General features: G+C 38.4%; 1 protein-coding gene across 2 annotated transcripts in view; it reads left to right on the top strand.

Annotated features, from left to right (window-relative positions):
* The first annotated feature begins 1,682 nt into the window (after positions 1-1,682).
* LOC149806150 (trypsin-like) overlaps positions 1,683-12,538 on the top strand; it is a 52,046-nt gene continuing 41,190 nt past the window's right edge. The window contains exons 1-3 of one of the 2 annotated variants that reach the window (XM_089951049.1): positions 1,683-1,819; positions 3,887-3,942; positions 4,590-4,639. In XM_089951049.1, coding sequence (XP_089807175.1) covers positions 1,698-1,819; positions 3,887-3,942; positions 4,590-4,639 — 228 coding nt within the window. In that variant the 5' untranslated portion in view covers positions 1,683-1,697. Of the gene's footprint in view, positions 1,820-3,882; positions 3,943-4,589; positions 4,640-12,538 lie in introns of both variants that reach the window. The other variant, XM_089951051.1, reaches the window with a different exon arrangement.

The raw sequence follows: 12,538 nt of genomic DNA, 5'->3' as shown, positions 1-12,538 counted from the left end.
TTTCCGGTATAACTGATATTTGCCATGTTACAACTTATGATGATCTGGGAGTGACCTTTGACCCTCATCCTGATCCACATTATGTGTATTAGGTTTTTAGATTTTGGTTGTGGTAATCAGAACACTTTATTCCTATTTTAAGAACTTTAGCGGAATCAGTCTTTTAGCTGCGTTCAATTTTAATATGAGAATATTTATTTATTTATTTAAATTATACATTGGAATTACAAAGTTCTTAAGACTAAATCACTGAGTTATGATTATTATGAATTCGTTTAAAGACTGGAATTTATTTGGAATACAATAGGAATTCTTTAGGAATACTCGATACTTTTAGACTTCTGATAGAGCGCTTAGGACTATTTGAGATTTCATTCACAATACTTGTAAGTTTTTTTTTTTTTTTTTACGATTCATTTGTATGTAAGGGTAATACATTGATTGTTGATTTTTACTTAAATTGTTGGTTTTCGCTCATTTCTGTTACTTAGTTTAAGACCATAGAGTCGTAAGAACATTATATTGGGATTATCGTGAATTCATTCAAAGACATTCTGGATCACGACATTGTGACATCTCAAGATAATCAAAACTAGTGGAATTCATTCAAATCATTCTAATCTTTTGGACTTGTGATAGAACCGTGAGAATATATATATATATATATATATATATATATATATATATATATATATATATATATATATATATATATATATATATATATATATATGTGTGTGTGTGTGTGTGTGTGTGTGTGTGTGTGTACATATGCACATACACTAACATTTAATGCATATATATGTATATACTCATGGACATACAAGTAGTATATGGGGACACGTATACTACTCACACATCTTCATGGCAGTCATAGGACGTGTACATCGAATGCATAACGTCCATTTTTTATTTGAACCTCAGTTCAGTAACAATAATATGCATTTTGGTTTTTTGAACATCTGTTTTGGTTTTATATTTTTTTTTAAAAAAACTAAGAAAACAAAAACAAAATTCATCGGTGTGTGTAAGAATGCTGTCATGTTTGGTATGTGAACCTCACTTCAGCTTTTGTGCTGAAAGACAAATCTTATGGAGGTGATGTTTAAGCATTATGTCCAGTTTGGTATTTGAAATTCAGTTCAGGTTTTTGTGCTGAAAGGGAAGTCTTATAAATGTGATGTGTAATCATTATGTCCATTTTCGTATTTGAAAATCAGTTCAGTTTTGTGCTGAAAGAGAAGTTATACAAATGTGATGTGTAGGCATTGTGACCACTTTGGTATTTGAAATTCAGTTCAGGTTTTGTGCTGAAAGAGAAGTCATCTTTGGATTGCACAGCACAAAATCTTGAGTTCATTCTCATACTGAATGATCCAACAATCCCAAGGTCAGGCGTCTGACGTCATAGATTATATAGGAGAAAGCTCTTTACTGTCTCATATCCAGGCAGACAAAGGTCATGGGAGGTAATTTTAATGGAAGATAACCGTAGTGTTGTGCGGGGTTTCCTAAGGGAAGAGTAACATATAAATGGACATTATGTCCTTTTAATTAAACAGAAAGAAATGATAATTTCAATTCTAAGAATTGGTCGCACATATCTAAAAACAAAATGGGGTGAACATTGTAAAACCTAGCTTTTATTCGCCCGTTTTCACTCTATAATTCATTCTCCCAAGTCCATACATGTTGAAATGAATTTTGTTCGTGATCTATTCACAAAACCCATAAGACCTATTTCACTTGCAATAAATAGCAATGTTTCAATCTGTTTTTTTCTCAATCCCTTCAAGCAGCATTATCGGACCAGTAAAAGGTAAGTATACGACGTAGATCTTAACGTTCTAAGAAGTATTTGATTAAGATCTCCATAAAATTTGCATTTCGTTTCTATACTATTTCAATACATGTTAGATAGTCATCCTATAGTCTTTTAATCAGTATCACTCCCGTGTATGTCAAATACTTTCTATCAGTCATCTTTAAATTATTAGGTTCGAGAAGCAGATACGGAAAATAATTAGCGACATAAATTCCAAGAATTACATTGAAATATTCCCGAGTTCAGTTTAATGTCACATTATGGTTTTTCACGCGTTTTTATTGATTTGTTCTCATCTTTCTATAGAACATATCGAAATGTTATCAATTACTTCAACAACATATCTTTATTTTTATGATGATGTACAAATTTAAGAAAAACTCAATTATCATATAATATTTATTTTAATGGGCCATGTAAGAATTCAGAACTGTAAACCTATATTCAGTGAATTGTCGTTTTATGTACCTTTAGAAAATCGTATTCGTTTCCTATTAAAATGACACAGACTCGAAAACACGTTTTGGTAGGTTGTAATATAAGCATGTATTATTAATTTTCTTTATGAAATTAGGCGCTAACCTCTCCACTACTAACTACGATATGGGGGATAACTCAAGCAAAAGTAGGGTTTATTTTTTCAAAGAAAGACGTACTTAGTGTGTGCCTTACTACAAGAATATGGGTCTATTTTTCACCCCAAAGCTGGTTTGGACAAAAGCTAAAAAGACACTCGCGGAAAAGTTAAAGACCTTAACCTCAAGAATTTTGAATTATCAGAAACGATTTGGCTGTTTTAGTATAGAGGATGCATTTAAAGTTTTTGATTCTTCGATAAAATCAGTTGCTTGCTATGGGTCGGAAATTTGGGATATGAATTTAGCAGAGATATTAAAATTAGAAAAACAACTTTTGAAAACAGTATTGAGGTGTTCCTAAAATTACCAATAATGCGATTATACTACGGGAGTGCGGAAAATACCCAATTTTTATCTCGTTTTTTTTTGTGATGTAATAAATACTAGCTGAATGTTGTAAGAATGGTTTTAACTCGATACCAAAACCAATACTATTTAATGTTGGAAAGATTAGATGCAACCAACCGTAACACCTGTTCTACCAAAGTGAAAGACATGTTATTTCGCTTCGGCTTTGGGTATATGTAGCTAAATCAAGATGTTGGAGACGAAAAACTATTCATCTCATTATTTTCTCAAAGAATTAAGGATTTAGCATTTCAAAACTGGCAAAGTGATATTAACGATTCACATAAATGTATATATTATAACAAGTTGAAAACTGAACTGGAACCAGAAACATACCTTTAGGTGTTCAGCGCATTTTCTGAATACAGGGATATGTAGGCATAGTACGATTGAGAGAAATAATAGGTACTGTGAATTATGCCGGAAAATAATGTTTATTTGGTAGTATATTAATTCTATTTTACTTGTTTATCTTATGACTATTTTAGTAAGAAATATTTTAATTAAGTTTATTTTCTCTATCCGTCTGTAGAAATATTTGTTTCCTCGTGAGTCACAGTAATATATTAATTCTATAATAAATCTTTCTTACTATATCAGTTTGGCTTTTCGTCTTGACAGTCTTTGACAACTCATGGTGAATGATATACGTATTGGTAGTAACATCTTTATAATTTTATATACTGATTACTGACAGGAAATTATGTAGGTATACTCATGTTGAATATTACATTTAATTATTATCCACCATGGCACACACTATATTTACTACTTTTATTGTATTTTCTAACATGGGCCGGTGGACTAAATTACTAAATCAAGAAGTTAGTATTATTTTTATAATAGAACAAGTTAGCATTATTGTTTTAATAATAATAATAATAATAATGATAATAATAATAATAATAATAATAATGATAATAGTGTTTATTATTGTTAGTAGTATTGTATATACACACACTTACATGCATATATATATATATATATATATATATATATATATATATATATATATATATATATATATATATATATATTTACATACATCTATATATACATACATCTTTTGAGTCAGAATGCTGTCACTCCTGGTCTCACTCGGACTTGTGACCTTGGTTAGAACACAAGGAAGTAAGTTATGACCTTACATATCTTCAACATTTTAACTAACATTGCCTTTCATTGGAGGCCGCACTTTAAAATACTGATTCTGTGAGTTTTAGGAACACGTATTCGAACTGTCCCCTTTTAATCATAAATACTGCATTAAACAATTGAAGTGTTTTGCTTATAGTATTTGTTTCATGTTGTTCTCTCATAAGCCAAACATTTTGTTAATTAAAGAAGCTAATAAGATGCTTGACGTTTGATGCGACACAGCGACCAATAGAAACACGACACACCTATGAACAAAGGTCGTACGGGTCACAAAGTTATGTGTTTCATCTAATTCTTCTCATTAAGAAATGCAGCCTTTAAATGTTTGTTACTTTCGCTCATAGGAGTTAGACAAAGAGATAAAGTTTTATTTCTCCTCAAACGAATTAATTTAGGGAGTTGAACAACATTATTTTTTATCTGAAAGAACTGTTAAACACTATTTCCCAGGTTTATAGTTCGCAAGACACATGCAGTTAAATTAGTTATGGCTTTATAATTTTGACAAGCATTCGAAAGAATGATTAAACCTTGAAGAAAATAGAGACTAGCCTGAATGTTCGTTTTAAAGGAATGATTTGAGTTGTTTAACATAGATATACCTTTTTATAATAACTCAGATATCACGTGTGGTACTCCAGTTGTTCAGCCAATTACAACGAGGATCGTGAGTAGTGAATAGGGATACCCTACGGACAATGGGAATTAGCATTACAGAACCCCTTGGGACAATCTACGGACAATGGAAATTTAACATGGCGAAAAATCGTGGGACAATCTACGGACAAGGGGAATTTAACATGGGAATAAATCGTGGGACAATCTACGGACAAGGGGAATTTAACATGGGAATAAATCGTGGGACAATCTACGGACAAGGGGAATTTAACATGGGAATAAATCGTGGGACAATCTACGGACAAGGGGAATTTAACATGGGATTTTTTAAAATTTTTTTAAAAAAAGGGGTAGGCAATTCAAAGACTATCTCTTTTCGAGAAATATGACTGGCCCTGAAAAGGGCCTTTGGGTTTTCTTCTTCTTCTTCTAATTTCTTCTTTTCCTCCACCAAGTTCTTATTTTATCTCCTACACTCTTCTTCTCTTTCTTTTTTTTCTTCTCCTCCTCCTCTTCTTTCTTCTTCTCTTCCTCCTCTTCTTTCTTCCTCTTTTCATTTTCTTCTTCTTTTTCAATTTTTTCATTCCATTCTCTCATCCTTATCCTTTCCTCTTCATCCTCCTTTTCCTCCTTTATTTCTTTTAACAGATCACTGATGATTACCTTCATTTTTCGTAAATTGTTTATCTCCATCTTCACTCTATGGGGACTATATGAGTAGTGATCCTCGTTTAGGTTAACCAACATTTGCTCAAACATTCCTAAATTGTCCATGACGTTTTGCAATTTTTCCATTTTGTTAAGGTGGTTTGAAGCCATCTTCTTTTTTATTCTTTGCAGAATGGTTTGAACCACGAATACTGTGGGTTCTTATACAAAAAGCGCGGACGTGATGGAAAACATCCCCTAAAACATAAAATGGATCTTACCTAGATCATAACCTAACAACGTGCGGACGTGAAGGAAAACATCCCCACTTTTCTCATTTCATATAATCAAACCCAAACTATACTCTCCACATACTCTAAGAAACAATAAAGAAACCCATAATCTACTATTCACACCAACCTACTTCATCATTTACAAACACAAACTCACAAACACATACACTTCCATTATTAATAAAGAGTTAGTGTTTATTTTCACACTACTCTACCTACACACATTGGCAAATCGATAGTTATTTCTTTTCTAGAGTATTGGGTAGCCCTGAAAAGGGCTGTTTTGTTTGGAACTTCATGGGCACCTGGTTAATGGTGGCACCTTCCAGGCCTGGCGCCACATACACATCTTATCCCCCAGTTACTTTTTACCTTTTTGGGGGAGAGAGCAGAGGCAGGATATGTCGCTTCAGAATCCCAATTTTCACTCTCTGGGATTTTGAAATTTCTTCTCTCCTTTTCCTCCTCCTCTTCTTTGTTTCTTCTTTCCTCTTTATATCTTCTTTCTTCTTCTTCTTTTTTTCTTCTTTCCTCCTCTCTTATCCTTCCCTCCTCGACAATGGCTTCCGCGGCCAGTTCATTTAATATGCGCCTGGCATATTCCAGATGCACATGAAGCTCCAACAGTTTCTCAAGTCTCGTGTTCATATTTGGTGTTGATCAATCAACAAGGGTAGCTGGACTGCCGAACGAGTTTCAATTTATACTGAAAGCGCGGACGTGAACGAAAACATCCCCTAAAAACATAAAATCCATCTTACCTAGATCATGACCAAGAAACAACAACAACGCGCGGACCTAAAAGAAACACTCGCTCACTTTTTTATGCTACCCATCACTTCAATTTACTATCACATAAGCAAAGCAATCCAATCTAACCCCAAATATACACCTCAAACACCAAAAAGACATCATTTTAATCTACTATCCACAACAACCTACTTTATCACTTACAAACACACAAACACATACACTCTCACTATCAATAAAGAGTTAGTGTTTATTTTCACACTACTCTACCTACACACATTGGCAAATGGATCATTACTTCTTTTCTAGAGTATTGGGTAGCCCTGAAAAGGGCTGTTTTTTGTTTTGCTATGGCATTCTTTTTTAGTTTCTAAGAATGCGATGTCCTCTGAGGATAGACTTTCTGGCAATAGGTCTGCTTCTTCGGAAAGAGAAGAAGAACTCTTTGGTGTCGATACGGCAATCGACAAAGCCTCTGTCAGGTTCAGGTTGCTGCTGCTGCTGCTGCTGCTGCTGTTCTTGTTGTTGCTGCTGTTTTTGAAGTCTGTACTTCTCTGTCCATTCTTCTTTTTCCCTGTTCACTTCTTCTCTGAAGAGCTCTTCTATTAGGTCTTCAGTGATTTTTAACATTCTCACATTCTCTATTTCTTCTGGCTTCGGTATCAGACTGTGTCTGACCCTATGCAAATTCACGTAGGCTTCGTTGAGCTTAGCTAGTTTGGAGCACATCTTCTTAGGAGGATGAGTCGACAATGGATGGTTAGACTGGAAACAACCCCGGTTATTATAGTGAAAGCGCGGACGTGAAGGAAAACATCCCCCACACGGTTTTCGAGCCGCAACGTTCATGAGAGGGATAGTAAGAAATGAAAGAGCATCAATCCAATATTCTTATAGCTAAACAAACCACAAAGGCATTTTTTTCAAAACACAACATTTTTATTCAAAAATCACTTATCACTAAACAACAACATTTCTAACATTTTTAACAATAATCCAACACTATAACATCTAACAACCTTTTTCTAATCACAAACATTTTTTTCTTCAAATACTAACTACTTTGAACAGGGCTGACAACGTTGTGAATGAAATTGTGATTTCCACTGTTGGAAATCATTAGGCCATTGATGGACACTACGTTTCCTAGCTTGAGACAAAAGATAAGCATAATGGTCACAAAACCATCGATCTACTTTCACATCGTTTCTAGCAGAAGAACGAGGATCGAAATGAGTCACTAAATGTTCTAAGGAATAGCCCAGGCTGCGATGATGCAGAAAATACACACAGTACTGTCCACACACCAAGGAATCTGTGCCTTGTAATTTCACGTTATTGAATCGGGTGGTTTGAGCATTTCTTCTCATAAAGTCGATGATATCGTCTTCCAAAGGGGGCAATCCGTACGAATCGAAATATTCCACACATCCTTCTTGAGGAAAGTAGACGGCTACCCAGTGGGTTCCTGGGAGATGACTTTCGTCCGTGTTGATCACGTAAGCTTGATGGTCTTTAGGTTTGCGATGAGGGAGTTCATCTTTAGCACAGACGACAGGATTCCAAGAAGCCGTATACGAACTATGGTTCAAAAGGTAATAAAGTTCCCAGGTATCCATTGATTTGTGTTTTTTTCTTCTTCACAGGTAATAATAAGTCGTCAATTCGATCCTGACTTTTTGCTTGAAAATGTCTGACGAATAAACGGTTATTCGTTCTGTTTCCTCACTCTGATTCAGGAGAGCTTCGATACGATGGATCTCTTGAGTGGTTAATGGTGGACAAGAATGTTCACGCAAGTCTTTATACCACTGGTGCAACACGTCTTTGTTTGAGATGAGACTCCAAGCTTCGTCCAGATACTCGTCCAATTTTTCTTCTTGACTCAACATCAGGCATTTATCGTGTTGAATTTGACTGGGATGATCGTTTTGACATCCATAACAATTTTTCTTGATCAATTCCGTCATTTTGTCGACCAAGTGTTTGGCAAAACAGGAGACTAAATGGGCTTCTTGTTCTGGCCATCTCGACTTCATCATGACAATTTCTTCGTCTTTGTCTTGGGATTCTCCTTCCACGGTCTCCTCACATTTCATGTCCAAAGTTTCTTCACTAGGTAAAGAGGGATAACAGTCTTCCATGGCTTCTAGTAATCTAGAATGACTTCTCTCAAACTGTTGATTTCTATCGTATTGTCAAATTCTGCATACAAGATCACGTTCAACGTTGGATCAGCAGGGTCTCGATTTGCAAACTGAATTTCCACACGAATCTGGCCAGATTTTATAGGGTGGAAATGTCCCTCGTCGCTGCCTTGGTCTGGAGTGAAATCGAAAGCCCACAAAGCGTAGCCTCCTGCATAATCTTCGTACGTAATACCGTGACTGGTATTGGTTCCTAACTGTCCGGTGGCTTCGTACAGGGACAAGTACGATCTCAAGTAATTGTTCTGGGCAAAGTTAGGCTCAAAGGGTCGTGTACACAAGGTCTTGCCGTCACGACTGACTTCGATTTTGGACACGCTAGAGTGTCGAAACTCAAAAGGATTTTCGTTGTGAAGTCCATTGAAAGCTGAATTCCTGACGATACCAACGATCAAACGCTTGGGTAACTGTCCTTGGAACAGATGATCTTCGATCATGGATCGCTGTCCAACAGGAATGGTGAACGTTTTCACTTCCACACGTCGTATGGGATACTTGGCGGTCGTTCTGCTCAACGTCTGACTGATGTCGTTTCCCACTTTAGGTAACACTTCCACACGGCGTACGTAAAGTCTGGCTTCTTGGATAACAGTTTTGTATTCGTTGGCATGGGCCATCAAATGGAAAGCGGCAGTGCTACGATTCAGTCTCAGGCGAATATCAACTCCGTTCAGTAAATACTTTTCTTGTAACCACATGTCCAAATGCAAACGATCCATCAGTTCTAAACTACGTCCTTGCAAAATTTTAGTTCTACGTGTGTTAAACCCCACATTGTGAGGATTGTCATCTTCTGTCAGGGCTGTGTCGCTAAACGTGCCTGCACCTGCCGTGTCAGGTTTCCATACCACGCAAGCATCCAGATGAGTATTCTTGGCTTCTTTTCCGTAGGTCAAGAGATTTTCCAAGTAGGCACGATATGGGTAAGTATCCATGCTGCTGCTGACCAGTTTGTTATTCAAGTACAAGTCCACTTCGCTGAACAAGGAATGCATGAAATTGTTGACGGGCGCTACCCTATCATTGGCTCCAGGATTGGTGTTGTCAGTTTTGATCACTTTGACTTTCAAATACAGGTAACTGCTATTCAGATCGATGTAATCTTCGGGTTGTCCTTTGATTTCGAACTCGATGGGAGCGGAATCCGTCAAAGAGGAGACGGGATGAAATTCCACCCACTGGGATTCTTGCATCGTCATCATGGTGGGGGGCATGGCAAACATATCCAGTTCCGTCTTGGAACAAGCACATGACTCTCGGTGCATCATTTTTTTCTGTGTCTCAATAATCGAAAACGTCTAAGTCTCGAACGGTTCTTCTTTTCTTGGTTTTTCTAGCTTGAAGTCTGGTGAAAGGGTGTTTTCTTCGTCGTCTCTTTCTGCCTTGTCCTTGCTGAATGCCTGACTCGGTAGCGTGCAGGGCATTTATAGGTGTGTCTCGTCGGCCTAAAATGTCTTTACCCGTTTGCAGCAGGACATTTTTGCCTGCCCTCATGAAGGCTTCTTTAGGGTTTTGTTTGTCGATGATGACATTTTGGAGAAATTCTTTGCCTTGCGTCAGTGCCGCATCTTTCAAGGCGTGCAATCCGCGTGTCACCATCGGTTTCAACACCGGGGCCACCGAACGAAAGGCCGATTTTAACATGTCTCCTAAACCGTGTCCTCGCTGTCGTGCAACCCCTTGGTACACTGGATACACGACTTACTTACGAATCGTGAGAGAACCGTTTTCGAAAATGGAGTTTCACCGTGACTTTTCCTTTGGTAAATGGAATATTTTGTCCCAGATCTCCTTTTATAGTAATGTTGACCGTGTCCAAATACGACTTGCTGACTGGCAAATAGTGAGGATGGACAAATTCGCGGTGGACGTGGTAAGTGTTTCCACCTTCCTCGTCAGCGTTCGCGGCAGAATCCACTTTGAAAGGAATGACACGCAGTAACGGTACGGAGGTGTGTCCCACCACGTTATACTCCACCACATCGGAGTACACGAACATCAAATTCAGTCCTTGGTTCAGTTCTACTGGGGTACGAAATAACTTGCTAAAAGACTCGTTGTCGTAAACGATGGGTAATTCGTTGTTCTTGAGTATGTTCATTCTCAGGTTCATGTCTCCGCCCAACATGTCAAACAATTCAGGACAAAATAAAATGGACATGATTTTACTCCGCTCAAATTTCATCGAGAAGCGACGAGCTACTTTGTGGTACTCCATGGTGACACTTTTGTTGACATGCTCCAAAGCTTTCCCAAACACGCCATTAAACTTGACAGCTATGATGTTGACCAAATGTTGACCACTGAAATAATAACCTGGAGGAATGAAAAAGTGGTAGGTCCACTTTTGAGTTTTCTCATTATAGGTTTTATTGTCATATATGACTTTCTTATTCAACTCCTGTTGCAATGACTCGTCATTAACTTCCACATGAAAAAAATTTTGATTGGGAAGGACATTGAGGACTTGGGTCGGGTGAATGATTTCCACTAAAGCCACTTCCCAATGGGCTTCGTGATCTAAGGGGATGGCCTGAGGTAATTTGGCCGTGTAACAGCACAACGCGTTGTGGGGAAACACCTCCATGGAACTGTCACTGGGTAAGGTTAAGTAAAATTGGTTTTGGTGACTCATAATTCCAGAGTTCTGTGGCTGTCCGAGGGGTTAGTGGATGTCAGAGGCGTGTCTCCGTCCAAAATGGGGTTCTGGTTGTGGTTGTGGTTGGAGTGGTGACTGGCACTGGCACTGGACACAACGTTCCCGTTCGAGGAGAATTTCAGGGAGGGATTGGGAAGCAGGTAACCGATGCAACTGCTCAATAAAATGGTCCACAATTGTTTGTCTCCTTGTTGCAAACTCAAATTGGCGATGGCTGCCCCGATGACACAATACACCACGAAGATTTGGCAGAAAAAGACGATTTGCGTTTTAGGCACACGTTCTCCACACCACACCCACAAGGGTTGTTTTTGTAAATCTTGCACAGAAGAACTAGGGGAAGAAGGACTGGTCGACGTAGCTGCGTCTGCTGTGTGAAAGGGCATGATGGTCACTTCTTCTTTTTATAGTCGATGACTTGCGAAGCGTCGATCCAAGAATCGAAACTGGGTGGATATCCTTTCCAACGTACTTTGACTTCTTTGACACGTCGTTTGCCCACTTTACGGGTTCTGCGTTCGAGAATGCTTTCGATGTCGTACACGTCGTCTTCTTTTTTGGTGACACGTTGTAACTCGGGCAAATAAAACGTTCCTTTGAGCACTTCTCCGTTCATGTCTTCCAATTTATAGACGGCAGGATGACGGCCATGCACTCGTCCAGTGACGCGAAACAATTCGGTCGTCCAGTTAGGTAAGTAACCTTTGTCGAAAGTGCGTTTGGTTTTGCCAATGCGCACCCAATCTCCTACGGTCAACTCTCCACTTTTCTTGGGGACAGCCCTCGTCGGGGACGTACCAAACAGACGCTCAAACACCAGCACTTCGTTGTCGGGAGTCACTTCTTGCGGGGCACGTCCGATGCTTCGATGGTAAGATTGGTTGTACGCTTGCACCAGGTGCGGTAAGATGTCGATGTACTTCAGAGTGTGGTGATGCGTAAAATATTTCCACATGCGTTCTTTCAAAGTACGTTGAAAACGTTCCACGATGCTGGCTTTGGTTTCGGGATTCTCGGTGGTAAAAAAATGAATGTCACGTTTCTTTAATTCTTTTTGGAAAGCTTGGTTCAGAAATTCGGTGCCTTTGTCCGTTTGCCATCGAAGAGGGTGACGACCGCTTTGTTTCAACACCCGTTGCAGGGCTCGCACTAACTCGCTGCTCGATTTGGAAGTCAAGGGCACGACCCAGGCAAATTTGGAAAAGACGTCGATGACACAAAACAAATATTTGTAGCCGCGATTGTAGCTGGCCAAATGAGAGACATCGGCTAAATCGGCTTGCCATTGATGATCGATGCCTTCCACTCGGGTGCGACTTCTGGCAAACTTGCGTCGAATGGGTTTGTGTAAAGTGTAGGTAGCTTGTTCTTGTAACCATCGTTGCACTTGAGGT

This window comes from Sinohyriopsis cumingii, chromosome 2 (assembly GCF_028554795.1).
Source record: "Sinohyriopsis cumingii isolate HCF-2022 chromosome 2, ASM2855479v2, whole genome shotgun sequence".
In the NCBI taxonomy this organism is placed as follows: domain Eukaryota; kingdom Metazoa; phylum Mollusca; class Bivalvia; order Unionida; family Unionidae; genus Sinohyriopsis; species Sinohyriopsis cumingii.
The sequence above is the reverse complement of the archived record's forward strand: the minus strand, read 5'-3'. Positions and strand labels throughout refer to the sequence as shown.